Source organism: Amblyomma americanum, chromosome 1 (assembly GCF_052857255.1).
Source record: "Amblyomma americanum isolate KBUSLIRL-KWMA chromosome 1, ASM5285725v1, whole genome shotgun sequence".
Classification (NCBI taxonomy): domain Eukaryota; kingdom Metazoa; phylum Arthropoda; class Arachnida; order Ixodida; family Ixodidae; genus Amblyomma; species Amblyomma americanum.
The window spans coordinates 430,645,308-430,673,007 of NC_135497.1; the positions used below are offsets into that span (position 1 = coordinate 430,645,308).

The window sequence follows — 27,700 nt, forward strand, 5'->3', positions numbered from 1 at the left end:
AATGATGTAAGATGCAAGTGTGCTAGTGTTTACTATATCATTTATGTAAATATTAAATAAAACCGGTCCGAGAATACTGCCTTGCGGCACACCTGAAGTGACATTTAATAGGGAAGAGTGAGCTTTGTTAATCACGACGCATTGTTTACGGTGGTTTAAATATGACTTGAGAAGGTTACCAGAAACTCCTCGAAATCCATAATGCTCTAACTTTGTAGATAAAATTTTGTGGTCAATTCTGTCAAATGCTTTCGCTGCTGCGCTGCCATAATTGGCGATAAGCGGATTAGGAAAACGAACAGCCAGGCTTTCGCTTTGGTGGCTACTTTCGCCGCTTGCTTTCTGGACCAAAAGATGGCGGCCACTAAGACGGCGATGCAAACTATATATAGGAAACAACCTTTGAGACTACCAAAGGGCTTCAGATTAAACTGAAGACAACGCGGGAAGCTATGGAAAAAAAAGGGTAAGAATAACGTTAAGAGGCCGGAAGAGTGTACAGTGATTTACAGAACACAAGTTGGTATACAAGAAAAATCAAGCAGTGCAGTGGGAAAAGGCAGGAAATATTAGTGGAATGGATGGTCCCTCAAGGTCACCTGGGAAGATGAGAAAATGGAAAAATGAGAAGCTCTGCGGTCCTGTCCACTTTGTTTCTTGTGCCCTCGTCTTGTTGCGCTAGGAATTCGTAAAACATGTGCCAACTAGCCTGCAAGAATGTTCTCGCACGAGATAGGAAAGTTTGCAAGGATAAGGTGGCCGCAGCTGGTGCAGGACAGTGATAATTAGCCCTTAGGAGAGTCCCTTTGCCGGCAGTGGACGTAATCAAGATAATGATGATGTACTTGATTCACTGGCACAATCACTGCAGCGCCACCACAGTTGTCCCGGATGCCGTTCGCCTGCACGGTGGGCCTGTCCCTGGACCTCCTGAAGCACGCCAACCTGCTGCTGCGCGAAGACGGCCTCTGCGAGTACGTCATCTTCCAGTCCACCTTCGTGGCCGACGGCGACGGGAAGGTGGACCTGTGGGACGGCCACAACCATACGCGCTCCTTCCGCACGTTCCTGGAATTCGCAAGGGTGGCCCGCAAGAGCGCTTACGGCGTGGCCATCACGCACAGGTACACCCGCAAGGCATGGCCCCTTCTTGAATGCGGCGCCTGTAGCCGCATAGAGTTAAGAATACTATCGCCTGGCCACTAGGGGCTTGACCCGCATTGCTTTGGGCTAATCGGAGTGTGAGTCAATGAAGTGCAAAAAGAAATGAAGCATGTTTTTTTAGCATAAACAGTATTTCTGTCCATTTCAATCAGTCCAGTAAGTTACAATATCCTGAAAGATACATCCGTAACATTTCTACGCGTTATCGCTCATGTAGATGTATCAGAATAGAGGTTCACTACCAGACTATATTGCACTGCGGAGGAATACCAGAGGACAGTGGCAAGGACTGTACACCTTTCGACTTGGTGCTGCTGTTAATTTCTAACAAGGTAAAGGAAATGATTGTGGGTATGCGGTGGCCGCAGCTGGCACAGGACAGGGTTAATTGGAGAGACATGGGAGATGCAGTTGCCCTGCAATGGGCGCCGTCAGGCTGGTGATGATGATATGACACGTTAATCTTTCTTAACTGAACAGGTTTCGAGTAAGATTCTGCGGCAAAATAACGCTAATGGGTTCTGGCTCTCGACGGCGACAAGCCTCAGTTAAGACCTGTTCCGTCAGGGGTCCGTCGTGGTCTCTACTCGTTCCGGCTGTTCGGGCCACAGCGCCTCTTCGTACGGGAAGGAAGGAAAACGTTGCACATATTTATTGTGCGCAGCACTGCGATTCTCGTAGTGATGCCGCTCCTGTGGGTACGCTCGCTAAGTATACAAACAGTAAAAGTCTCCGTGACTTTTCGCCTCGCTGAGTGAAGAAGTCAGAGTCAAAGCGCTGCCAATTTCACGGTGCAAAATGCTAGACGATGCACTTCTTGTACAACCGTCATTGATGGACAGCATCGCTGCAACATCATCGTGGTGGCATGGGGTGACAGAATGCGCTACAATCCTACCACGTGCCACTATATCGACTCTTTGTCTCTCGGAGGCGCTTGGATTCAGCCAGAACTACGACAGAGAGATGATCGCAACAACGAAGCTCCAACTGGAACCTTGATGGCGCGTTGGCGCAGTGCGGCGGTGATGCCATTAGATGGTCATAGTGTCTAGTGTTAGCGTGGTATTGTGTGGACAAGTATTTGCCTTTCGTTTTTCTTTCAGTTTTTGGCTTCACCGTGCGATGCGCTCCACGGCAGAACCATTAAAAACGGTATAGCCACGACAACCATAACAATCACTGATTGCCCATCACGTGAACACACATTCAAACGTGCTCGCTTGGCAATGTTTGCGAGTAGAGGCGAAAGGTACTACGGGCCCCATGCATACACCCCCAGCGCTCACAGTGCATGCACAGATGGGCTCGATGTGTCAGGTGCGCCAGCAAATAGGTGGCCCGCAAATGGTCTCTTGGAGCCATCTGCACATGCATTCTTCACAGCTAGTGGCAGCAATATGCATGAGGTAGCGGATTACGCTGTGGTGAAACTTTCTATTAACGACGGCACCGCTAACCTATGCGCATGTTCATAATGCGTTTATCGATGTCAAAAATTCTCCCGCACCGGCTGGCTGTGGCTTTCGGCTGCTGGTCCTATGGTTGCAGGCTCGAACCAGGGTGTGGCGGCCGCATTTTGATGCAGGTGAAATGTAAAAATTCCCGTACGCTGTGCGTTGTAAGCGCACGTTAAAGAAACCATAGAGACCAAATTATTCCGGAACCCTCCATCACGGCCCATGTATCGCTTCAGCACGTATCAGTCCCTCTTTTTAAAGGGATGGAAAAGAGCACAGAATATGAATCTGGACCGAGGTATTTGCGTGGCACCTGTACCACGGTGCCAAAATTGCCTACAACGTTACATAGTCCTCTTACATGCCTCAGAAGGACTCCAGGGAACACAAGGCCTTCTTCCATGCCTTCTCGCCTACTGAGAAGGTCTCTGATACTTGGACTATCTGGAACCATTGTAGGCGGCCATAGACTGCTACTTGCGTTGGGTCTGTAGCTATCAGCAAGCTGGGCACGGTGCAAAAATGTCGACGAAGATGCCTGCAATTGTCAGATGAATGAGGCTAATACCAATGCAGCGATCTGCCCATACTTGTTCGTTTGGCTCCCGTGGCTTAGTTGGCTGCGCGGGCGTTACCTCTTGCGGTGGGCATTGCAGTTGTTTTCAGTCCACACTGACAGTGTGCTTCACCTATCTTTTCGCATTGAGCTAGGATTTTCCTCACGTAAAAAAATATGTTGGCGATCCAGCCGCACAAGACATTCAGCATTAAAGCAAATGAGCTGCTTGCTGGCTCCCTATGATTGGGCAGACGCACCGATGCCTGGGCTGTCATGCTTAGTCCCTTTATATACGGGTTGTGCATGCAGGAAGTCCAGGGAAGCGCTGCGCCAGCTTGGCAGCGCGGCGGGGATAGGAGAGTTTGTCAGTTACTGGAGCAAGGGCGTCCGCCACCACGCAGTCCTGGACGTGGACGAACGCTCCGTCAGCGGCCCCAGAGACCTGCGTTCCACCTTCGCCTTGCTCAAGGTAAGCTGCCAAGGATCAGGCTCTGAATAAAATTACGTTCAGCCGTTCATAGATTGTCTACAGACTGTGTGCAGTGAGAACTGAATGCAACAGCGGATGTATGTATGTATGTATGTATGTATGTATGTATGTATGTATGTATGTATGTATGTATGTATGTATGTATGTATGTATGTATGTATTTATGTATGTATGTATGTATGTATGTATGTATGTATGTATGTATGTATGTATGTATGTATGTATGTATGTATGTATGTATGTATGTATGTATGTGTGTGTGTGTGTGTGTGTGTGTGTGTGTGTGTGTGTGTGTGTGTGTGTGTGTGTGTACGTACGTACGTACGTACGTATGTATGTATGTATGTATGTATGTATGTATGTATGTATGTATGTATGTATGTATGTATGTATGTATGTATGTATGTATGTATGTATGTGTATGCATGCACGTATATATGCAGTAATTACTAATTGACATCTACCCAAGCGGAGCCACACGGCTACAAACGACTATAAAGAATGTATGTATGCATGCAATAAGGGAGTAATTACTCATTGGCATCTACCCAAGCGCAGCCACATGGCTAAAAAGAATGCATGTATGTATGCATGTAATAAGAGTAATTACTCATTGGCATCTACTCAAGCGCAGCCACATGGCTACAAAGAATGCATGTATATATGCATGTAATAAGGGAGTAATTACTCATTGGCATCTACCCAAGCGCAGGCACACGGCTACAAATAATGCATGTATGTAATAAGGGAGTGATTAATCATGGGCATATACCCAAGCGCAGCCACACGGCTACAGGGAATGTATGTATGTGTGCATGTAATCAGGGAGTAATTACTCATTGGCATCTACGCAAGCGCAGCCACACGGCTACAAACGGCTGGAAAGAATGTATGTACGTACTTATATATTGTGGGGTTTTATAAGGGGGGATTAAATACGTTACCCCGCTGAACTCAGTAGCAAAACGTGTCGGGCAAACGCAAATTTCGAGTTAAAAAAGACCTTTCTTGAATTGAAGGAGACTGCAAAGTTCGTGCGAGGTTACAAAATTAAGTGGGCAGCAAATTGCACCTCCTCTCAACACCACAGTCCGGTGGTCGTGCTTCTCCTGACGTGGTGCAGGCAGCTCTGAAAAACCATAGGCCTAACTACCACTCTGATAACAACAAAGCAAAGACACGGAAAGGGTTACGTGCGCGCAGCCGCGAGGAGACATCAGCTCGGTGGAGTGGTCCTACCCAACCAACTGCACGAAGCAGCTTTTAAGCGGTTGGCGCCCACCCTATCGGACGGTGTCGGAGCGCCCGATGCCAAGCTGTAATACCAGCGGGCTCGTAGCGGCACCTGTGGCCCCAGGCCACCCGGCTCGCGGGGCCGCGACTCCCAGAGTAGAAACAGAGAAAGCAGAGAAAAAATATGTGCAGAAAACTCGGACCACCCACGCGGCTTCCGTACTCGCTTCGGGCACAGCCATTCCGTGAACACTAGACATCGCGCTCGCTCGACGCAGACCAAGTGGTTTTCGGGCTGAAGATACTTCAGAGAAGATTTGAAGAAAAATGTACTGAACATGTCGACAAGTTTAAACATGGTACAGTGCAATACACCTCACACCTAAGAAAGCCTGCCACTGGTCCTAGCCATCAAAATTCACGCTAGGCCTAGCACTTTCCAATCTCAGACAAAGACACTTCCTCGAACCCAACAGTCAGTCGTCCAATGTTTCAAGAGCAGGCCTCACATTGAGCGCTAGATGTGGGGTCGTAATAGGGGAGATAAATTCGTTCTCGCCGCTTAATCCCAGCTGACACAGTTCAAAACCGCCCGTCAACCCTCCATGATCGCGTACGCTACTGAGCCCTCGCCGACCACGGTGGGCCTTGCTCTGAGGGAACAAAGGAACGACACTCCGGCTGACACAAACCTGCATTTATTGCTACAACCACAATAACGCCAGCCAGCAACAAAATACGCTAAGAATTCGAGGGCGTCCGACTCACCAGCAAACTTGCGAGCGAATGTTCGCCCACACTAGGGCAAGGGGAAATTCCGAAGCCGGACGGGACGAGATGCGGGAGCTACTTCCTCGCCCCTCTGGCGAAGAGCGGAGCGCATGCCAGCAGTTCGTGTGTGCCGACCCCCAGCCGAAGAGAGTGCTCTCCCGGGTGTGCGCAGCGGTCACGCCGTTCGTGGTGCACATGTCTCTGCTACGACGGCGCCCTCCCTCGTTAGTATATGTAACCAAGGAGAGTCACATGGCGCGCCCCTCCTCCAGGCATGTATGTATGTATGTATGTATGTATGTATGTATGTATGTATGTATGTATGTATGTATGTATGTATGTATGTATGTATGTATGTATGTATGTATGTATGTATGTATGTATGTATGTATGTATGTATGTATGTATGTATGTATGTATGTATGTATGTATGTATGTATGTATGTATGTATGTATGTATGTATGTGTGTGTGTGTGTGTATGTATGTATGTATGTATGTATGTATGTATGTATGTATGTATGTATGTATGTATGTATGTATGTATGTATGTATGTATGTATGTATGTATGTATGTATGTATGTATGTATGTATGTATGTATGTATGTATGTATGTTCTATCGGCAGCAAAAGTTTGCGGGACGTGATTTCTTCAGAAACGTTTATTGTAGCTTTACCTCGCTACCAAGTAGCCTGATACCGTTACCAGAGGAAGGAGCATGTTGGCCCCGAGTACCTTCACACATTTCAGCCAATTGGCTTGCGTGCCTGCGCTGGAATGAACTTTTTCCGCACACCCACGTCCTGTAAAATTTTGCTGGCTACTGTATGTATGTATGCATGTATGTATGTATGTATGTATGTATGTATGTATGTATGTATGTATGTATGTATGTATGTATGTATGTATGTATGTATGTATGTATGTATGTATGTATGTATGTATGTATGTATGTATGTATGTATGTATGTATGTATGTATGGTTTTATGGGGTTTTAACGTCCCAAAGTGACTGATGCTATGAGAGACGCATGTATGGATGTATGCATAAATCAATGGATGGATGTGCTAGAACTTAGAAGCATCCCCTTTGAAATGGATGTTGGCAGGGGCAACTATGCTTACATTCTTTTTTCTGTATTTTCTAACCAATCTGTAAAATTGCGGTGATGAGAGCGTGAGGTGATCTCGCGCACTATGTCATGGCGCTGCGGCACAGACCGCCGAATGCTGCACTACGACACGTCAGGCGGATTTCGTTTACTCGTACGCATAGATTTTATCCAGTGGCGACAAGAATTGGTGATGCTAATCGATAATCTTATTTACCTAGATATTGTTGCCCGCTATGTAGTGTATTCTACAAGGCCTTTTTTTGTCGCCCGCAACGCAAGCTCTTCTGTGGTCGAGAAATCGGGCGTCCGGGTCTCAGCTCAAGGGAAAGGGGTTCGAGTTCCCGCTGGACCATTTTTCTTTCCAGCGCAGTTGCTGTTGTTTCTTTAACGGCACTACGTAATGGTGATGCATTGATAACATGATCCTGTTGACGAATGAGGAATTGTGTATTGACGTCATCGCTGTTGTAATTTGCGATTGTTGTGGGCTGTTTGAATTACCCGCGCTATGTCTTGTGGTTGTGACGTCACATCGCCATGGACCAATGACAGCTTCATTCTCAAATCACTGGGCTTTCCGCTCAATGTGCGCTCTAACGCTACCACGTTAAAATGACTTGCTATATCATGCACCTGATAATGATAATATTTCGTATTAGGAACCGAGAATATCCTGGCATGGTTGTGACGCCGTAAGGGGTCTTGCATTTGCTTCCGCTTTGATGTGACAACTTTAGCGGTGTACTATGTGTGCATTATCCTTGCTCTGTACTTCAGCATGGCTCTCGACAAGCAAGCAAAAACAGTAAGAGCAGAGTTTTTGGGAGGTTCGAATAAGTGAAAAAGAATACTCTCATACATTCAGAGTTCTATACAAATAGCCGATACAGCGGGCTCCACCATTTCATATGTTCGGTGTGCCCTTAAACTTTTAAAACCAGCTGAACTTCGTCTTTCCGGTATTTTAAAGCTAGTTGTCAAAGAAAAAAAAAGCAGAGACGTACTGTTCTTTGTCTGTGTGGTATGCGCGGCACACAATAGCAGCATGCAGTTACATTACTTCATATTCTCTAACAGGCCTTCAGACTGCTTCAGCAGGCGCAGACGGATGTTAATAACTCCAGCGGAGCCTACATCTTCTTCGGCTGTACTACCGCAGTGCCGAAGAACAGTCTGCTACACGACATACTCAAGGTAGAACTAAGGTGAGCGATAAGGAAACCTTGTTTCCTTAGAGCCCTTTTGTGTGAGTACATGAACAAACAAGGCTTTCTCGTTTCCTTAGAGCGCTTTTGAGTGAGTACATGAACAAACAAGACATTTCTGTCGCGTTTTTCTCTTTTGTAACTGATCATAATTTTAATTTTATTTTTAAGGTTATTTTTCATAAGAAACAATGCCTGCTGGCGACAAGATTCACAATCGCTTATCTTAAGTATTGTCCTGCCGCGATGTGATAAGCTTTAGTTTTCGGTGTGTCGAGTGAGTGCATTTTAATCGTTCTGATAGAGGGAAATTAGTGGCCAACATTAATAGGTATGCCGCCGTTTGAACGCTCAAGACCTAATGTTTGTCCTTTCGAAGTTAATATTTAGAAGCCGTAAAAAGAGTGCCAGCAGCTTTCATGTGTAATGGGTGTAATGTGTGTGTAATGGGTTGTGACTCTTCGGGTGGATGACCGATTGCATAGACACTGCGACATTGCGACGTGACCTTGCGACATGACGCCACTGCATTTCGTACCGACGACGACCACGTGATCTCACGGGGGAGATGATGTCTGGCTATAAAAGCTGATGATGTAAAATTAACCTTTCTCCAACGGCCATATTATTGACATGCCCGTCTGACAGACGTTTGTAGTTCTAGCTAAACTAAGCTACGGCTCAGGTAAAACATTCGGTATGAGAGAGCCATGGCGTCCATCCATTTTCTCGTGCTTTTCCTTCTCCCCTCATTCTCTTCTTTCCTTCTTTCTCTTCCTTTACAGCGGTAGCTGTTAAGCAGCCCTACCTGGGTTTCATGTCGGCGTAGCTAGTGGCAGTAGCAGTATTCGGCGTAATTGGTGGGTGGCTGCCACAGAAACCACTGGGAGGGTGGTTACCTTGGGAGGAGGGGGGTATCGCGAGGAGGGCCGTTATTGTGGAAGGAAGGAGGAGGGTATGACGAGTGTGAGGAATGCGCAAGCACTGTGTGGTTTCCAAGAGAACGACCCTCCGTATGGAACCGTTGAAGGAGGAAATATAAGGGAGCATAAGTCTGCAAACGGAAGGTGGTTGCTGCTGGAACCATCCAGAGGGTGTTCACCGGGGAAGGAGAAGAAATAGGCGAGAGCAGAGGAATGCGCGACAAGATTGTGGTTGGCTTGGGCAAAACTCGGTTTCCTCTATAGTTTACTCGCCACCACCGGAACCTATAGTCGGCGCGACCGATGGGGGTAATGTCGCTGGAAGTCTGCCACCGGAAGAAATACCTCCGCCTGTAGTCATGTTACGGAACCAAGTGCACGTGCTAGTTGATGGTGTGCCTGCGATAGTGGATACCGGAGCTACTGTTTCTGTTATGAGTGCTGCTTTTAAGTGACTCCTCGTGGGCAAAGTGTCTGTTCTGGTGGGACAAAATGCCCAGTTCGGTGGTGTGAGCGGGGAACCATTGTCTGAGGTTGCAGTTTGCAGTGTTAAAGTTTCTTTTGATGGGGCAGTGTCCAGCACGGAAATGGCGGTACTCACCCGATCGACGCACGACGCCATTCTTGGCCTCGGGTTTTTGGAGATGCCTGGCGCTAACGTCGACTGCCACACCGGTGAGCTCATTGTGGGCAAATGTATCACCCTTGGCCTTGTGGAAGACAACTGCGGTGGTGAGAGAGTGGTCTGTGTTTCCCGTGATACTGTCGTGCTTCTTTCTTCAGCTGTATGCATACCGGTATTATGCAGCGATAGCACTCTCGACATATTCGATACGAGTATTTGACCCGCATGAAGAAAAATGTCTTGGCTCCTCATGTCATGGTCTCTGTCACAGAAGTTCGCATTGAACTGTGGACAGTGATTTGTTCGACATAATCTGTAGTTCTGCTTGAAGGATTGAAGCATGCGCCATGCAGCCCCGACTCGCCAGTATTCGTTGCCGTGGTTACCGACACCTGGCATGCGACAGCAGAAGAGTTTTCCGAGTAATCACAGTTCCTTCGCTCTCCACGCATGAGCGCCGTGCTCTGCTGGCCATCCTCCTGTGACGCTCCTCCGCGTTTGACTTTTCACAGCCCGGCGGCCCACCTTCCGTTCCCTAGTCTCCGACCCTTCACAGAGTTGCCAATGGCGCCTCACATCCGATCCGACAAAAGTTCTGCTAAGTGTCACCGTTTCAACGTAAGAGGATCAACGAACAAATGAAGGAGATGTTAACCAAAGGTGTTATCCAAAAGTCGTCGAGTCGCTGGCTCCAGTAATTCTCCGGAAAAAGAATCGTGGTGTTTTTGCGTTGATTACCGTCGTCTGAATGCCGTCACTAGAAAAGATGCATACCCTCTTCCTCAAATCAATTATGCCATCGACTGCCTTTCTTCGGCCTCCTACTTGTCTTCTGTAGATCTCCGACCAAGTTATTTGCAAATCCCCATGCATCCCGTGAACAAAGAGAAAACTGAGCTTTTTACACTTGACGGCATTTATAAATTTAAGATGCCGTTCGGTCTTTGCAACGTGCCTGCCACCTTCGAGAGATTTAGGCACACTATACTCCGTGGTTTGAAATGGGAAATATGCGTGTGGCACCTAGACGATGTAATCATTTTTAGAAAGACGTTTAGAAAGCGCAACGACCGTTTAGCTGTCCACCTGGGCTGCATGCGCAAAGCTGGACTTCTCCTTAACTCTAAAAAGTGCCGCCTTGGTGCGCGTCAAGCGTTAGTGCTTGGACACTTCGTTGACAAAAACGGCATCAGACCTGATCGCCATGACTGCAGCTGTCGAGTCGTTCAAGCCACCCCAGGCGGTCAAAGGGTTGCGGGGTTTGTTGGGATTATGCTTGTACTTGCTCTGCTTCAATCAGCGCTTTGCGGACATCGTATACCCCCCTGACAGGTCTCTTTAAGAAAGATGTAGCTTTCGAGTAGGCCCCTGAGTGCCTTCCGCCAGCTAGAATTCCTTCTCACGTCGCACCCTGTCCTTTGCCACTTCGATACATCCGTTCCCACAGAGATTCATACAGATACAAGTGGTCTTGGAAATCGGAGCTGTCCTCGTTCAGCGCTGTGAAAACAAAGAGCGCGTTGTTGCTTATGCGAGTCGGTCCCTCTGTAAACGGATGGCAGTTCAGCATCGTCGCCAATCATTATAACCTCTGCTAGCTCGTTAATCTTCGTGACCCGTGCGGACGTTTTGCACCTTGGGCTCTCCGGCAGCAAGAGTTGTCGACGGCACGCTGACGCCAACTGTCTTCCGCGGCTACCCCTCCATAAGACAGATTAAGATATCGACAATTTCGATCACTGTGTCGCGTCAATGTCGCCGGCTTTTCGTGACATCACCATGTTCAAAGCGGTTGTGAGCGAACTGGCCACCGTGGCAGGTGGCACTTCTATTAATGCATAGTGCAACAGCACGGAAAATGAGTCCAAAGAGCCAGACAACACGAGCGCTGACTTTCGATTAAAGTTTATTACACACTTGCATGCATTTATACCGTTCCTTCAAATACAAAGAAAACAACCGATCTTATCAATACTGATGAATACCTGCAGCTCCGCAAAGGCACCAGCAAAAAAATTTATTTCACGTTTGTCAAGTGATAATGACGGTTTGCTGACACAAAAACCAGCCTTACCAATATGGTAAGCCTTGACTATTTCTCTTTCAGTCTGATCGATATGTGTGAAAATGACTGATGTTTCTTGGAACAAAAGGTTACATGTGTGATTTATTTGTCCACAATGAATGTCGCAATGAATAGGTAGGTTTGATACCTCACCACTGTACAAAATTTGTTGGTTTCCACAAGGCGGACGTTTAAGCAACGACCCGTATGCCTGTCTGTTAATGACTGCTCGCGAGTGATTGCTAGGGAATAGCAACCTTCGTCTCACAAGCCCCAACTATGGCCACACCTGCCATAGCTGGGCAGTGGCGCTTCACTTAACCGCTGCGCTGGGAGTGGCATGGGGACACCCTGGCATATATGAATGCTAAGTAGAGAATGACGGATTCCACATACATGGACATTAAACCATTATCGCTATCCGAGCAACTTCCATCCGTGGACAATGGATTCGAGCACAGAACCGAAGTGAAAACCGAACTGCTAGCACACCTAATTCGTATTTGGCCCAACTACGCAAATGGACCGTCATTTTTTCTTCATCTCGTTGCCTTTTCCCGAAAACAGCTTCCTGGCGCCGGCGGATGCCCCCCCCCCCCCAACCACAACACAGGCAACCTCATCGAACCCCTCGAAAAGCATACTGCTGTCCGCCACTGCTGTCGTTCTTGCGCCATATTCTCACCACCACATTGCACGTCCTATTACATCCTGAGCACATACTGGCGACAACTCCAGACATCTTCCCATCCCCTCACTTTACCCATATATTTCACTCTGCCCTCTTTTGGCCCCACTGCACCACTTGTGACACTACCCCACTCACTCTCTACCATTGCCCCTGGAATGCCCATATCCTCTCTGCGCTCCCTCTATCCACAGCCCCGCCCCCTTCAGGCGAGGCCGCTCTTCGGACCACACAGCCCGACGACCAGCTACGACTGGGCCTCTTCGATTATCCGCCTCTGGCTGCCCGCGGGCTGCTCCAGAGCGCGGAGCCAGGCGTTCGATTTTCTCGGGCTGCTCCGCTCGCTTCCGGTGGCTGCCCAGAATGCGTTAGTTTTTCTCTGGGCGGTTTCGGGCTGCCAACGGGCAGCCGTACTCGCCAGGACGATTTTGTGCTGGCAGCACTCGGGCAACTAGCAGACGACGGAGAGGTGGTACGGTAGCGGTAAGCGCAGGCGACCATTTTTATATGAACCAGAAGGACCGCGGTTCTTCGCGCGTGTGTGTCGCCTGCAATGGTGCCTTTTGCAGTAGTTCTCGCTGCTTGTATATTTGTTTTGTGTACGTGCGTGTGATCGCAGTTCGATCATCTCACCACCTAGCAAGCACAAAGGCTCGCTTCATATTACGGTGGCATAGTTCTGATTCATCAAATATTTCGGCTCTTAATTTTTGCCCCCGGGTGATATTGCGATGGTGTTCGAGGCCTTTCGCGAGAGCGGCCGCAGATTCCCGCTCCAAATACGCGCTCAGAAGCGCGCATACATGCCTGTGCTGAACGTGTTTAGCGAGGTGTTAGTTGAGCGCGATACTAGAGCGTATGGTCTTCATTTGGTTCTGCGGAATGAATAGGCGGATATGGTTTGAGAAACGCTTGATTGATTGAAACATGTCCTTTATTAAAAGCCTTCACGAGCACACTGCTCGATGCATCTCTGCGCGTGCTTATATGTGGTCACATAGTAATATCGCATAATTATGACAGCCGATCTAGCTAGTGCTGATTCTGTCGTCGCCATCTGTTGTGCGAGTTGATGCTCGGTCCTTCTGCCACAAATGCTTAAAATATCGAGGAGAACCGTACTCATAAATCTCCTCACATTTGGCTCATTAAAGAGGAAAAAGAATTTCACAGCGCGGATCATCATGCATGCACACGTGGTACGTGAGGCGCCGACACGCAAGGCCGGATTGTAGCGCCTTTCATTCGAGTGCCAGTCCTCTGCGGTAAAGCTGTAGCATTACAGATACAATGCGCAGCTAAATTTGTACAGGTTACCCGCTTGTTTTAGATGAACATTCAGTCAGCTGATCGCTTTTGTCGATATTATGAGTGCATTCCTTGCCGGCAGCAAAAGCCGGCGGCTGACAGACTACAGTTGAACGGAACGTATCCCGATTCTTTGGTGATTACAGCCCGCAAGAAGCAGTACACGAACGTAAAAATCGCAACGACCACAACAGAGTCAATCACCATGCAGGGTCGATCGTCTGCAGTCATACGTCAGTCATACTTACTTGATGATGAAACAACATTTATTGGGCCCGAAATAAATCGGTGGTGGACGCAGGCACCAGACGAGGTGGTTCCCTAGTTACGGGACCCATATGTTCTCAGCAGCTCCTGGCCCCTGTGCGTCAGTGCGAGCTGAATCGGTAGGGCGGGGCTGGATAACAAGGTCTCCCATCGCTCAAGGGGTTGGGGATTGGGGGTGTTGGCGGGAAGGGGAGGAGAGGGGGCCTTGAGTTTTGTGCACTCTGCCAAGACGTGCGGCAGGGTGCCCTTTTCTCGTTTGCAAAAAGGACAGAGCGCATCGTGTTCAGGGTACATGCGGTTCAACAGTACTGGATGCGCTAGCGATCCCGCCTGTGCTTGACGCAGGATCGTCTGTTGTTGCGTGGTGAGTTTGGGGTTCGTTTCGGGCAGTCTGCACCTTTCCTCGCTGTACATCCGGGTAATGTTCCGAAAGCTGGTAACCGGGTGCGGTAGCTCTTCCGGCTCGTGCGGGGCCCGGATTGACATTTCTCGGGCATAGTAGTCGGGGATGATGTTGCCTGCTACCTGCGAGTGAGCCGGGACCTACACGAGCTCTATGGCTCTTCACTTGGATAGAATGGCTCGGACCGCGGAAGAGATTACCCCCCTGCGGAATCTTCCGTAGGCTGACTTTGAGTCGGTGACTACGGTGTCCACGCTCACATGCTTTTGAGGATTTCTCGAAGCTTACACAGCACACTGTGCACCGAAGGCACACGCTCGCATTGTCGTCACCAATGTGTACGGGTGCGAGCACGATAATCTGTTTGTTCTGCAGTCTGTGGCAGCCCTCGTTAACTTCAGGTCTTCTTTTCGATCTCAAGCAGCCTATTTCTGCCGTACGCGCGCGTAGCAATGAGACGCAGCAGAACGCGAAGCTATGAGGGCATCTGCCCTCCGTGATCCGTGACTGGCTTGCCGGCCTGATTGCCGGCCTGCTGGTTCCAGTGGCCGCCAGCCCATGTGACCGTGAGACGCTTTGCTGTCAGGGGCGAACTTTCCGGCAGCCAGCGGGCTGCCCGAGCGCGGTAAATCGAATAGAGCCACTGATCGCGCGGGTCCCGCTGGAGGGAGCGGCCAGAGGGCTCCTGGACTTTGAAGTTTTTCCTACTCCTCCTTCCTGATCTTTTTTTTTCGATTCTCTCTCTTGGCTTCTATCATTCTTAATTTTCTTCTCCTTTCGTCTCCTCTTCCTCTCTTTTCTTTCTCGTGGCTTGGCTTTTTTGTTTTCAATACCTCAAAGACCCCACGAGGGCGGGGTTTTACATGAGGGGGACTAGACATGAATTAACAGAAAAGTCGTTCCATGGTGGTTTCAAAGTTGGTTATAGTGAAAGATGCTGTCTGCGGGATGATCATGCCAGTCGATGGCAGTGCTTACGAAAAAGGAGTTGAGATGTCTCGCTATTGGGGCATGCGACGGATAAACGGCCATGGTGTAGGTGACACGGCTGGTGGTCCAATGAATTGGCACAATGAATGTACTGCTAGGTGATAAGGCATGATAACATTTCTGAAGCAGACAGAGTGTAGGTATTTTCCGGCCCACTTGTAGGCTTGGAAGACCAGCTTTAATTTTTAGATTATTAACACTGTAGCGCAGAAGTAAGGAGAGAAAATAAATCTGGAAGCACGGTTTTTAATTGATTGGATGGTAGCGATTAGGCTATGGTAATGCAGGTCTCATAATGTGCATGTCAATTCCAGTTTTGGCTTGGCTTCCAAAGGGTTGCGTATGATAGTTGTTTTACGTGAGAAGGCGTATGAGTTATGTTACGTCCAATGTAGCCAAGAGTGCAGTTAGCATCGCTAGTAACATTTATAATGTGAGAAAACTATTTGAGATCGCTGGAAATGTGGACGCCTAAATATTTGTAAGAGGAGACTGAAGAGACAGCTGACCCGGTCAATTAGCAGTTGCGGAAAATATAGTACGGACGTCTGATGAACGTAATCAGAGCTGTTTTGTTAACGTTAACATTAAGCCAATTTCGACACCATTCCTAGACTATTGCCAGATCGTCCTGAAAGCTAAATTGTCAGTAGCGTTATACTATATGGGGCAGTAAATACGCAATATTCGGCGAAAAGACGGACATCATAAGAGGTGCAGTTGGGTAGGTAATTAATATATGTGAGAAAAAGATGTGTGTATAGTACGGTGCCTTGTGGTATGCACCAGAGACGACAGGGACGAAGCTGGAAGAGTAATCGTTAACATGAACTGCAAGTGGTTAGTGAGAAAAAAATTGATCCAATGAAATGCAGAAGTTTTTAGTTTTTCTCGAAAGTTTTTGCGAAATATAAAAAGAGTGAATGAACGGCAATATTTAAGTCTATTAACAGTACCTCTTGCGGGGTAATTGGTGTGACATTGTGCAACAAAAGTAAAAACAGCGCTAATTTTTACACAAACCACACAAAAGACCAGACAGGACGGGCGCTGAGTCCAACTATGTTTATTGAAAGCCACATGTTCCATATATTTAGCCCGAAAAAGGTGAACGCATGCGCATTTCTTACATGGTAAGGAAAAAAACCATCAACAAAAAACACACGCACACTCAGAAAAAACTACCCATTATCACGTATTTATCGCGTTCACCTTCTTCGGGCTATATATATTTGCAACATGTGGCTTTCAATAAACATATCTGGACTAAGCGCCCGTCCTGTCTGGTCTTTCTGTGTGGCTTGTGTAAAAATTAGCGCTGTTTTTACTTTTGTTACACAATTTAAGTCTAAGTTGGAACTAATGTCGTTCACAAACAATGCCAGTTGTGTGTCGCAAACAGGCCTTTCTGAAAACCGTCTGGTTAAGTTGAAAAAACCTGATGGGTGTTAGGAAGTTTATGACGTGGGAGTAAATAACATGTTCTATGATTTTTGAACACACACTTATGAGAGAGCTGAAACGATATGTGTTATCTGGTCCTTTGTTGGGACTGGAACGATGTTCTCCCCTTTCCGGTCTTGAGGGACCGTGCCGGTTGACAGAGACTCCTGGAAAATGTGTGCTAGAATTTTGCTAGTTGCGTGTTTAATGTTTTTCAAAACCTTTGCGTTGATGCCTTCAACGCCGGCAGATGACATGAGTTCCAATGAAAAGATAAATTTTGCGATGCCGTCAGGTGTAAACGTGATAAGGGCCACGTCTGGATGATCTGAAATCATGTGGTTACCTGAAGCCTTGGCTTCGCACCGATCAACTTAGGCGCCAAGCCAAGTATTGTTTATCTATCTTGGCTTGGCTTGGAGTTTATACGACAGATGCAACTTTAGTTACATGGGCTGCAACGTGCTTCAGTTACACGGCCACTGGAGATGGGCTCCCGTAAAAGGGTTTTGCCGTAAAATTGCGTACAAGCAGTGTTTCATCGCGTTCGAAATTTCGGTGCTTATCCCGTTGAGCGGTGTTGCGCAGATCCCTCCCCGTCGACGTCATGATCCTGACCACGCACGCGATGGTGTCCGAGGACAGCGAAAAGGTGGTCGTTCCGCCCACCACCCTGCGAGCACTGGAGGGAAGCCACCTGCCGGCCATCGTGAGTGGTGCCCGCTGAAGCAAGGTGTCTTCGCTGCGCGATCGAAAACGTTTGCCTCTGCTTCTTCCAAAGCGCGAGAACAGTTGGTCAAAAAATTACTGACATTGCGTGGGTGAGACAGGTGCATTAGAGGGCTACTCCAAAGCAATGGCGTACCTTTGTTTCCCTGTAGACTTAACTGTACTGATTACAGTGATGGTCGTGATCATTCTCACGGAATCATTACCGTCATATTAGTCCAGCAGTGAGCGCACACAAAAACCCGTCGATTGTTCAAAGTAAGCCTTTAGATCTGTGGGTTAACCTCCCAAAGCTGCATGTAGGCTGTGAGGGGACCTCGGAGGGGAAGAACTTCGAGGTAAACATCTAAGTGAGATTTGGACCACCTGATGCTTTTTATTGTGCACGCAAATCACACAGCGCGGAAACGCTTCTGCATTTCGCTTTCATCGAAATGCGGTAGTTGCGGCCGCGATTCAACCCGCGACTTCAAGCTAAGTGCCAGAACGCCAAAGACCTCTAATTAGCTACGGCGGCAAGCCTCTTAGTTAAATAATTTATATAATTTAGTTAGTTAACATAATTTATGCAACATGACGTCGTGGAGAAGTTTGGACGTATGCGTGTAATTATTTAAACCTCAAGAATTTCACAGTCTGGCATATAAAGAGTAAACCAGATCGCTTCACTAAACACATATGAAGTGTTCAAAATCCCCACTGTTTGGAGCACTTAGGACAGCTAGTGCTCCGTTTGCGTCAAGACTAGCCAAGCACTCCAGGATCGGGGTTAGCGAGGATTTGTGTGAATAGTGCCACCGGACACTCCTTGAGGCAGTGCTCCAGTTTGGCGTATGGGAAAGGGAAGGTGGGACAGGAGAGATGGGAACGGAGTCATGTTAAGTATAGAGCCTAGCGGGAATAAGAGCTGTATTTCAATCTTGCTACGGATTTCAGCTTGCGTGATATACCAGGCAGGTACTCTTAGGTTATGATTGGCAGTTTTCTGATATCCCTCAAGAAAAACCTTCATAACAGCTGCTATACCTATGTTATACCTATGCGGTAAATGTTGTACCTATTTACCTATGGGGCTGAAACGTGGAGGCTGTCCTCAACTTCATTGAGGACAGTGCAGCTAGCTGTTAGCTGTGGTATAGAAAATGATAGGTATAACATGAAGAGACAGAAAAAGACCAGATTGGGTCAGGGAACAAACGCGAATTAATGACATCACAGTGGAAATCAAGAGGAAGAAATGGGCATGAGTTGGACATGCAATGTGGACATGTAATGTTAACCTAAGATAACTGATGGTCCTTAGAGGTAACGGAATGGATTCCAAGCGAAGGCAAGCGTAACAGGGGCCGGCAGAAGGTTAGGTAGGAGGATGAGATGAAAGGGACCCTGAAATGATTTCAATCGGGCTATTCTAGTGCAAGAGATCTCTATAGGTGGCCTCTGTGGGTATTCGAGTCAGATTTGAAAGCTCTGCGCGGACCCTATAATTTAGAAATAATTTAAAAAAATATTTGTCGCAGTAGCTCGCAACCGATTATGGCGACACACCTCACCACGCGTCCCCTTCCCCGATGACGTCAGTGGGCAGAAGGCCAGCCTTTAAACTCACCCCGTCTGCGCAATGACGTCATCGTGGAAGGGGATGCGCGGTGAGGTTTGTCGCGATAATCAGTTGCGAGCTACTGCGACAGCGATTTTTAAAATTATTTCTCTATAGGGTACTCGTAGAGCTTCCAAATTTGACTCAAATACCCGCAGAGACCACCTTTACGGATCTGTAGCACTACAATGTGGCGATCAAAATCATTTCAATGTCCCTTCAAGAGCTGTGCGGGGATCGGGTGACCACAGCTGGCACCGGACAGCGTTAATTGAAGAGATACGGGAGAGGCCGTTGTACTGTAGTGGCCGCAGTCAGGCTGACGATGATAAGATCATATACCAGCTCTTACACCAGTTTTTGGCATCAAGCCTGATGACCCTTATAAGCTCCTGTCATTCTGTAGCTACTTGAACGCTAGCTAACTCGCAGATAGATCTTGTATTCGCGGGTCGTGTGGAGGTCATTCAATGCTTTTGTCTTTTACTCATCTGCGTTTTTTGGTATACACCAAACACAGCCCAGTGCTAAATCGGGTCAATTGGAGTGTGAGGGTTCACTTATTGTTCTGTGCAAAATTGTGGATGTTTGCAGTTAAATGTGTTGTTGGGTTAGGTGGTGCATAAGCTGTTTAAGAAAACGCGCCGGACGAACCATTCACAGAAAGAAAATCAACAAAACATAAACGTGTAGCGCCAGTCCCCTGTTGCTCTATATTGGCCGAGTCTGTAGATACTATTTTTGAGCGTAACGGAACTGAACAGCTGCCATTTTCTTTTCACGACACTGTTGTAGGCTAGAAAATTTAGCAGCCTTGGAGAAAAGCAGGACGAAATAAATCAGTATGCTGCCCTGCTGACTACATCATCTGTGGTGTTCGCTGCGTAAATGGGCAGACTGCGTTTTTACAAGCATCATTTGGCTCGTAACCTACGCGCTCATGGGACCACTACGCATGTATTTTATTTATTTATTTATTTATTTCAGAATACTGCAGGCCACTGCTTGGCCCAAACAGGAATGAATTTACATTGTTACATAACCAAAATAATAAAATTATACAATATTAGCAGCACACGGATGCAAAACATACATATAAACAATATTAGCAAGTAAGGAGACGATGTAACGCATCTCAAAAATTTTGTGAGGAAAAAAAAAAAACAGATGCCGGTAACGCATAGGCTCTGATTTGACGGTGCGGGAGCAGCGTGGCTCTAATCCAAAAAATGAATGCTGTTTCAACTGACCCAAACTAAGCTATGCTTAAAATTATTCCGTTAACACACTCTTTGACCAGTACGTGAGCTTTACGAGCGTTCTTTTCACACCTGTTTTAATAAAATTGCACCTTGCTGAGAATGACAGATTTGGCATAAGCTAATCCAGGCACAGGATTCGCAAGCTTCTCGCACGCAGGCATGGCTAGTGGCGGGAAAGTTTTTATGCTGCATAAGGCGTTGACAAAAATAAAAATGCAGAGAACAGCTGCCAAGCATGGTCATCGAAGGCGCAGCAGTCTGATGTGTTTTTGATTCTCCTGGTACTCAAGTTGTATACGTTTGGAAGCAGCTTGTGACGAGAGATCAAGAAAACTAGTCCGGTCGTTATTTATTTTGTATTACGCACAATAGATGTAGTTTCTGCGAACCCAGACTTAAAAGAACTGATGAATGCAGCTTAAAACATCAGCCTCGATTTGGATAACAAGGCGTCACTGCGTTCGATGTGCGACTGCGGGAATGTCATGAAGCATGGTGGAAGTTGTATTAGCTTTTCCATATAATCATTCTTCAAAAGCTATTACATCTTTTCTTATACAGAAACTGTACTTATGTAGCACTTGAAGTACCATCGTCTAAGAATAGTGTGTCGCTTCCCTACTGCGTGCGTTCCTTTTTATTGCTCCGTAGGTGAAAAAGTCGGCAGAGACTCTTTACGCGTGAGAAGGCGCAAGCCCGCCCGCCCACTTTGTGAATGCAGTCGCCGCGCGCCGCACCCCTTCTGATCTGCGCTCTAAATTAGTGAAGGCAGTCACCTCCGTAGCACGGTAAGCGCTCCGCCTTAAGGATATGACGCGATAACTAATGGAGTAATGCCCACTTATGCAGAATTGGTCTTTCTCTACTTAACATTCATAGGTCCCTGGGAGTCCTCAAACCACTTCTGGCGCAGTGGTGCAGCGGTTAAGCGATGCGCCACTGCCCTGCGATGGCAGGTGCTGCCACCGGTGGGACATGTGCGATATAGGTTGCTGCTCCTGAACAGCCTCGCGCGACTAATCATTAAGTTAACCGCCACCGGCCAGGTTTCATGAGGACACGGCAACATTTAAGGGTACTAATGAGTGCTTACACACACACACACACACACACACACACACACACACACACACACACACACACACACACACACACACACACACACACACACACACACACACACACACACACACACACACACACACACACACACACACACACACACGCACACACGCACACACACACACACACACACACACACACACACACACACACACACACACACACACACACACACACACACGCACGCACGGACGCACGTACGCACGCACGCACACACACACACACACACACACACACACACACACACACACACGCACGCACGGACGCACGTACGCACGCACGCACACACACACACACACACACACACACACACACACACACGCACACACACACACGCACGCACGCACGCACGCACAGAGAGAGAGAGAGAGAGACAGGTTTTTGCAGAATTTTGCACACCGACAACAGCGTGCCGTCAGTACAACCCATCAATCTTCCCACCGCCTTTCCATTCGTTCGCGCATACTGATAGTAAGTTAGCTTCGCGAAAGGAACCGGCTCGAACAGTGTGCATGTGTTCGACCTTGGTTGTGTGCTCGACCATTTTCGCTGCTGCAGTTGGACGTGGCCCACCACGCGGCAGGGGAGGAGTACTTGCACCGTCTCAGCGCCGTAGCACTGACGCTCCCCGTGTCGGTGCTGGCTTACGAGGTGCCCGAGAGGACCCGTGAGGGAGCGGCCTGCGACAGTGGCGCCATCGAAGTCTCCGTGAAAGAGGTGCATATGCATGCTTGCGCTGGTGCTGCGCGAATTGAAATAGACAAGTGCACATTGTGTGCTTTTTGTGCAGTAGGCACCACACGTGGACTACTAGCAAACACTACCATCGAAGCGAGCGCTTTTGCGATGAAATATGCATCGATGCTTTTTGTTGCGTAGAGAGACTTCGTCAAAGGAGCGCAGACGAGAAAGGACACAAGATAACCATAGGCGCTAGTAAGCAGAATAGTAGTAAAAGAAGCGGCTGTACTTCGGCCCTGTCCCGTATCCCAACAACACTATTGCGAAGACCGTCGTCAAAAGCTCATTTCTGTAATGCACAGTGCAACGGCTGACTGGTTGGACATACACACCTTGCACAGAACTTCTGCTACTGAAAGAAGGAAAATTTCCGCCAGAAGTATGCATACACTTGAGCAAAGCTAACCATATGTGAATTCTGCTTGCACTAAACATGGCTAACCAATAAAAAATGCTTTAACAACATTTTACAACCCCTTCTTTTCCACCCAAGCTTGCTCTTAGGAGAATAGGAAATTGTAGATTGGTCGCGAGTCATTAGGTTTCTCAAAGCTTGGAATGTTTTAAAGAGCCTGTATCTCACTGAAGACTTGTGGTCTTTTATGCAGCGGATAGACGTTGATAACCCTGTTTTGGGGATTGATAGCCTTAGTTGCTTATGCGCCGTAAGACCCAACACAACAACCACGAACTTAGGACTTTTATTGGCTTTCAATCGTGAACATCGCCCATATGCATATGCAATAACAACATGGTCATACGCCGACAGATCGGTTAAGCCCATAGAGCGAGTTATCTTCTTAAAGAGTGCTAGTCTACTGCCTTTGTACTGGCTTACAAAAATTGTAATTTTGGGGGTTATCTCGGAGTGGTCACAGTGTATAGCGGTCCTCTGTTAACTTGTACACCACATTCAGCCACTGGCGTCCTCAGATGCGTCCGCACAAAGCGGATTGTGGCTGTTAACATGTAACGTGGGTCAAAGGTTATTAATGCATGAAAAATGTTTGAGTGCTGCCATTAGCCATCATATCTTGTTTTCTTTTTGCTATGTGCAGGTTTGTAGTAAAAGCAACTACCCGCTCGACGTCAAGTACGGAAACAACACAATAATTGGCCGCTTCTACTCACCAACGATGGGACGGCTTTACCTGTTCGACACGAAGGAGACCTTCCACTTCAAGGTACGGCGACACTGTGTCCTGCGATTTCGCCGTCGCATTTTCGTTTAGATGTTGCAACAAATTCTGGTGGGAGGAAGTGTCAGCAATGTGTAAGTGGGTGAATAGTGGACGTAGGCGTCATTTCGCCGTCGCTGTTTCGTTTTGGTGCGGCATCGCCTTCTAGTGGGCGGAAGCATAAACAACGTGTAGGTTTTGGATGGTGGATGCAGGCTTTATTTCGCCGTCGCTTTTTCGTTTAGGTGCTCAACACATTCTGGTGTGAAGATGTGTCAGCAATGTGTAAGTGGGTAGATGGTGGACGTAGGCTTCATTTCGCTGTCGCTTTTTTGTTTTGGCGCTGCATTGCCTTCTAGTGCGCGGAAGCGTCAGCAATGTGTAGGTGGGTGAATGATGGATGCAGAATTGATTTCGCCGTCGCTTTTTCGTTTAGGTGCTGCATCGCCTTCTGGCGGGCAGAAGCCTTAGGAGTATGTAGGTGAGTGGATGTCGGATGCAAGACTGATTTCGCCATCGCTTTTTGTTCAGGTGCTGCAGCGGCTTCTGCTGGGTGGAAGCGTCAGCAGTGTGTAGGTGGCTCGATAGTGGATGCAGGCTTGATTTCGTCATCGATTTACCGTTTAGGTGCTATATCGTTTTCTGGCGGACGGAAGTGTCAGAATTGTGTAGGTGGGTCAATGCAGGCTTGATTTCATCGTCGCTTTTTCGTTTAGGTGCTGCATCGCATTTTGGCGAGCGGAAGCGTCAGCAGTGTGTAGGTGAGTGGGTGGTGGATGCAGAATTGATTTCGCCGTCGCTTTTTCGTTTTGGTGCTGCATCGCCTTCTGGTGGTTGGAAGCGTCTGCAATGCGTATTTTGGTGGATGGCGGAGGCAGGCTTGATTTAGCCTTCATTTAGGTGTTGCATCGCCTTCTGGTAGATGGAAGCGTCTGCAATGCGTATTTTGGTGGATGGTGGAGGCACGCTTGATTTAGCCTTCATTTAGGTGTTGCATCGCCTTCTGGTGGATGGAAGCATCTGCAATGTGTATTTGGGTGCAAGGCGGAGGCAGGCCTGATTTAGCCGTCGTTTAGGTGTTGCATCGCCTTCTGGTGGATGGAAGCGTCTACAATGTGTATTTGGGTAAACGGCGGAGGCAGGCTTGATTTAGCCGTCGTTTAGGTGTTGCATCGCTTTCTGGTGGATGGAAGCGTCTGTAATGTGTATTTGGGTGGATTGCGGAGGCAGGCTTGATTTAGCCGTTGTTTAGGTGTTGCATTGCCTTCAGGTGGATGGAAGCGTCTGCAGTGTGTATTTGGGTGGATTGCGGAGGCAGGCTTGATTTAGCCGTCGTTTAGGTGTTGCATCGCCTTCTGGTAGATGGAAGCGTCTGCAATGTGTATTTGGGTGGATGGCGGAGGCAGGCTTGATTTAGCCGTCGTTTAGGTGTTGCATCGCCTTTTGGTGGATGGAAGCGTCTGCAATGTGTATTTGGGTGCATGGCGGAGGCAGGCCTGATTTAGCCGTCGTTTAGGTGTTGCATCGCCTTCTGGCGGATTGAAGCGTTAGCATTGTGTAGATGAGTGGACGGTGGATGCAGGCTTCATTTCTTCTTCTTCTTATTCTCCTCAAGTAATATGGCGCATACCCACGTGGGGGGGATTGGCCAAGGTATAGGGTAGAATGCCAATCAAGCATTTGCGCGGGGAAGGAAACGGCAGAAGACTGAATCAAGATAAAAAAAATTGGGAAAAATAAAATGAATTCAAGAGGTATGAGTCATCCGGAATAGAATCAATCTAGCCTCATTCATTTCGCCGCCGCTTTCTTGTTACGGTGCTTCATCGTCTTCTGGAGGGAGGAAGCGCCAGCAATATGTAGGTGGATGGATGGTGCTGCGTGCGCTTCTGGTGAGAGGAAACCTCTGAGGATGTAGGTGGGGGGTTGGAAGGTTGAAGTTGAAAGTTTATTATTGAATCCAAAGAAAGTTACAAACCTATACAGCGAGAGGTCCCATGGTAGAAGACCGCAGACGGGACCTCTTATGACAATAAATTTCAATAAGCAACAAAATAGAAAATATACAACACATTAATTAGTGGCACATAGAATGAATAGATAGATGCATAGTGTAATATGAGTACCAAAATATTTAAATACAAACAATATAATGCAGGAGAATGTACAATAAAACACTCACAGATGCCCTGATACATAGGATCAAGAACCAAAAAGAAGGAAAAAATCACTTATTAAGAAGAAAAAGCTTTAATTTGACCTTGAACAAAGAAAGCGTATTAGTTTGTTTGGAGTCTAAGTTGCAAAGAATTCCAAATTGACATAGATAAAAAATGAAAGCATTTCAGGACAGCAAGCTGCCGGGCTAGTTGGTGATGCATGTTGTAAACTTGGAAGCGCAAAAAACCGGACGACGGACAGAGTAAGGGAACACAAAAAACAGGTTCACGAGCGCTACTACCAACGAGTAGCGCTCGTGAACCTGTTTTTTGTGTTCCCTTACTCTGTCCGTCGTCCGGTTTTTTGCGCTTCCAAGTTTACAAAATGAAAGCATTGTTTCCCGTAATTAGTTCTGACCTTAGGAAGTAAAAAGTTATTACTTAGCGCAAAACGTGTGACGATGTTGCTTATGATCGTGCCGGGAGAAGATATGCTTAGTGGGAACTGATGATGAAGAATCTTAAAGAATCGGATACCAATGTTGTAAAAATAAAGGGCCGAGATAGGTAAAACGTTTAACTCTGTGAACAAAATGCGTGAGGGTGACATTCGAGGGGTACAGGTTATGATGCGCATGGCTTGCTTTTGCAGTTTTATTAATGGCCAGATATAAATCTGATAGGCCTTACCTCAAGATGAGATACCGTAGATTAAGTGGCTGTGGATGAATGCGTAATAAAGGGATAATAAAGTTTCGATTGGGAAATAGCTTCGGGCTTTAATTAGTGCACGCAAGCCATACGAAATTTTCTTGCACGTTTCAGCTATACATCATGATGGAATTTTAAATGAGGGTCAATGATAACGGTGAATACAGGATGCAGGCTTTATGTCGTCTTTTTGTACCTGGAGCGTGCTTTCGGAATTTGGAGGCTTAGCACACACGCACACACACACACATGCGGAGCGGCTTTTTCGTCGAAATAGGGCTATACTCCTAACACAGTGAAACAAACGCACTACTCTGCGCTTCCTCAGCTTAGACTCACCTGGCATCCACCGCAAACCGTGAGTGGAAACTTAGCAGAAGCGCGCGCGGACGAAGTTTGGTGCGCACAGCCTCAGGCGGACAGATGAATTCCGCAGCAAGCTGCGGCACACAAGAATCAACGGCCAGATACGCGTCTGTCTGCGTAGCAAACCTTCGGGGACTGAGAAAAGCCGTGGCTCACGGAAGTTTATGCTTGTTTCTAGGCTCCGTGTCTACATCTGATCGGTGGTCGTCTCTGAACATCTCGCTTGCCGGTGAATACATCCAGACGAAACAAAACTTTCGCACTTACATTACTTCACGCGGCCCATTGAGAGGACTGCGCAGCGTAGCTTCCCTGAATACTCCGCTACTATGAGGGGTTTTGCATAAGAAGTGAGAACAAAAATTATTATGACCAAGTGTTAATACAACACAGCGCTTGATCTGTGCCCATCTCAGTATTCTTCAGCCTATTCCTCCGCTTTGGTGTTGGTCTTGCTAAGGCACTTTGCAACCTTCTGCCTCGCAGACACATCGCATGTCTGTGATGTACCTAACTATTTATGTGTACACTGTATATAGCCCTTTTCTTTCGGCTTTTAAGTTTCTTGGCCTCCTTTCTTATTGCCTGCAACTACTCTTTTATCTTTCTTTCATTTACCTTCGGCCGCCGTACAGGCTCCGGGCGAGGCAGTTGCAGCAGCCGCCATACGTCTACATTATCCTTTTTTTTCCGCCAGTGAACGCTCGTGCTACTACTAAACTTGCGCATCGGCCGCTGTCGCAGATGTGCACCCTTCGCGAGACGTTTCCCGAGCTCGTGCACGGCTGGGTGGTCTTCGGCGTGGACCTCGCCGACTACGATGGCGTGTGCAACGGAGCCTCCAGGACCCTGGACCGTGTGCGCGCCATACGGAAGACGTTCGACGAGTACCTCAAGGCCCTCCCTGGCCAGCCGCCTGACGAAGCCTGCTGACGCGTGCCTGCTGCAAGCGGACGGCTCGAGGGAGCAGGAAATGGGCTCTTAAGGGGATAATTTCTTGTTCGGAGTTACCCCGTTAGCTTACGAGACAAATATAGCATCCGCTAGCCTTCACTGCTGAACTCAACATGGCTCGAGAGAGTGCAGTGAAAAGTACCACCTACATATTTCACTCTTTTTCGT

At 47.7% G+C, this 27,700-nt stretch overlaps 1 protein-coding gene across 1 annotated transcript in view; it reads left to right on the top strand.

Moving 5' to 3' along the window:
* LOC144125029 (uncharacterized) overlaps positions 1–27,631 on the top strand; it is a 34,822-nt gene extending 7,191 nt beyond the window's left edge. The window contains exons 3-9 of the mRNA XM_077658067.1: positions 872–1,124; positions 3,493–3,652; positions 7,871–7,998; positions 17,299–17,419; positions 21,982–22,140; positions 23,223–23,348; positions 27,323–27,631. Of these exons, the coding sequence (XP_077514193.1) occupies positions 872–1,124; positions 3,493–3,652; positions 7,871–7,998; positions 17,299–17,419; positions 21,982–22,140; positions 23,223–23,348; positions 27,323–27,511 (1,136 nt within the window). The 3' untranslated portion in view covers positions 27,512–27,631. The remainder of the gene's footprint in view (positions 1–871; positions 1,125–3,492; positions 3,653–7,870; positions 7,999–17,298; positions 17,420–21,981; positions 22,141–23,222; positions 23,349–27,322) is intronic.
* The last annotated feature ends 69 nt before the right edge of the window (positions 27,632–27,700 follow it).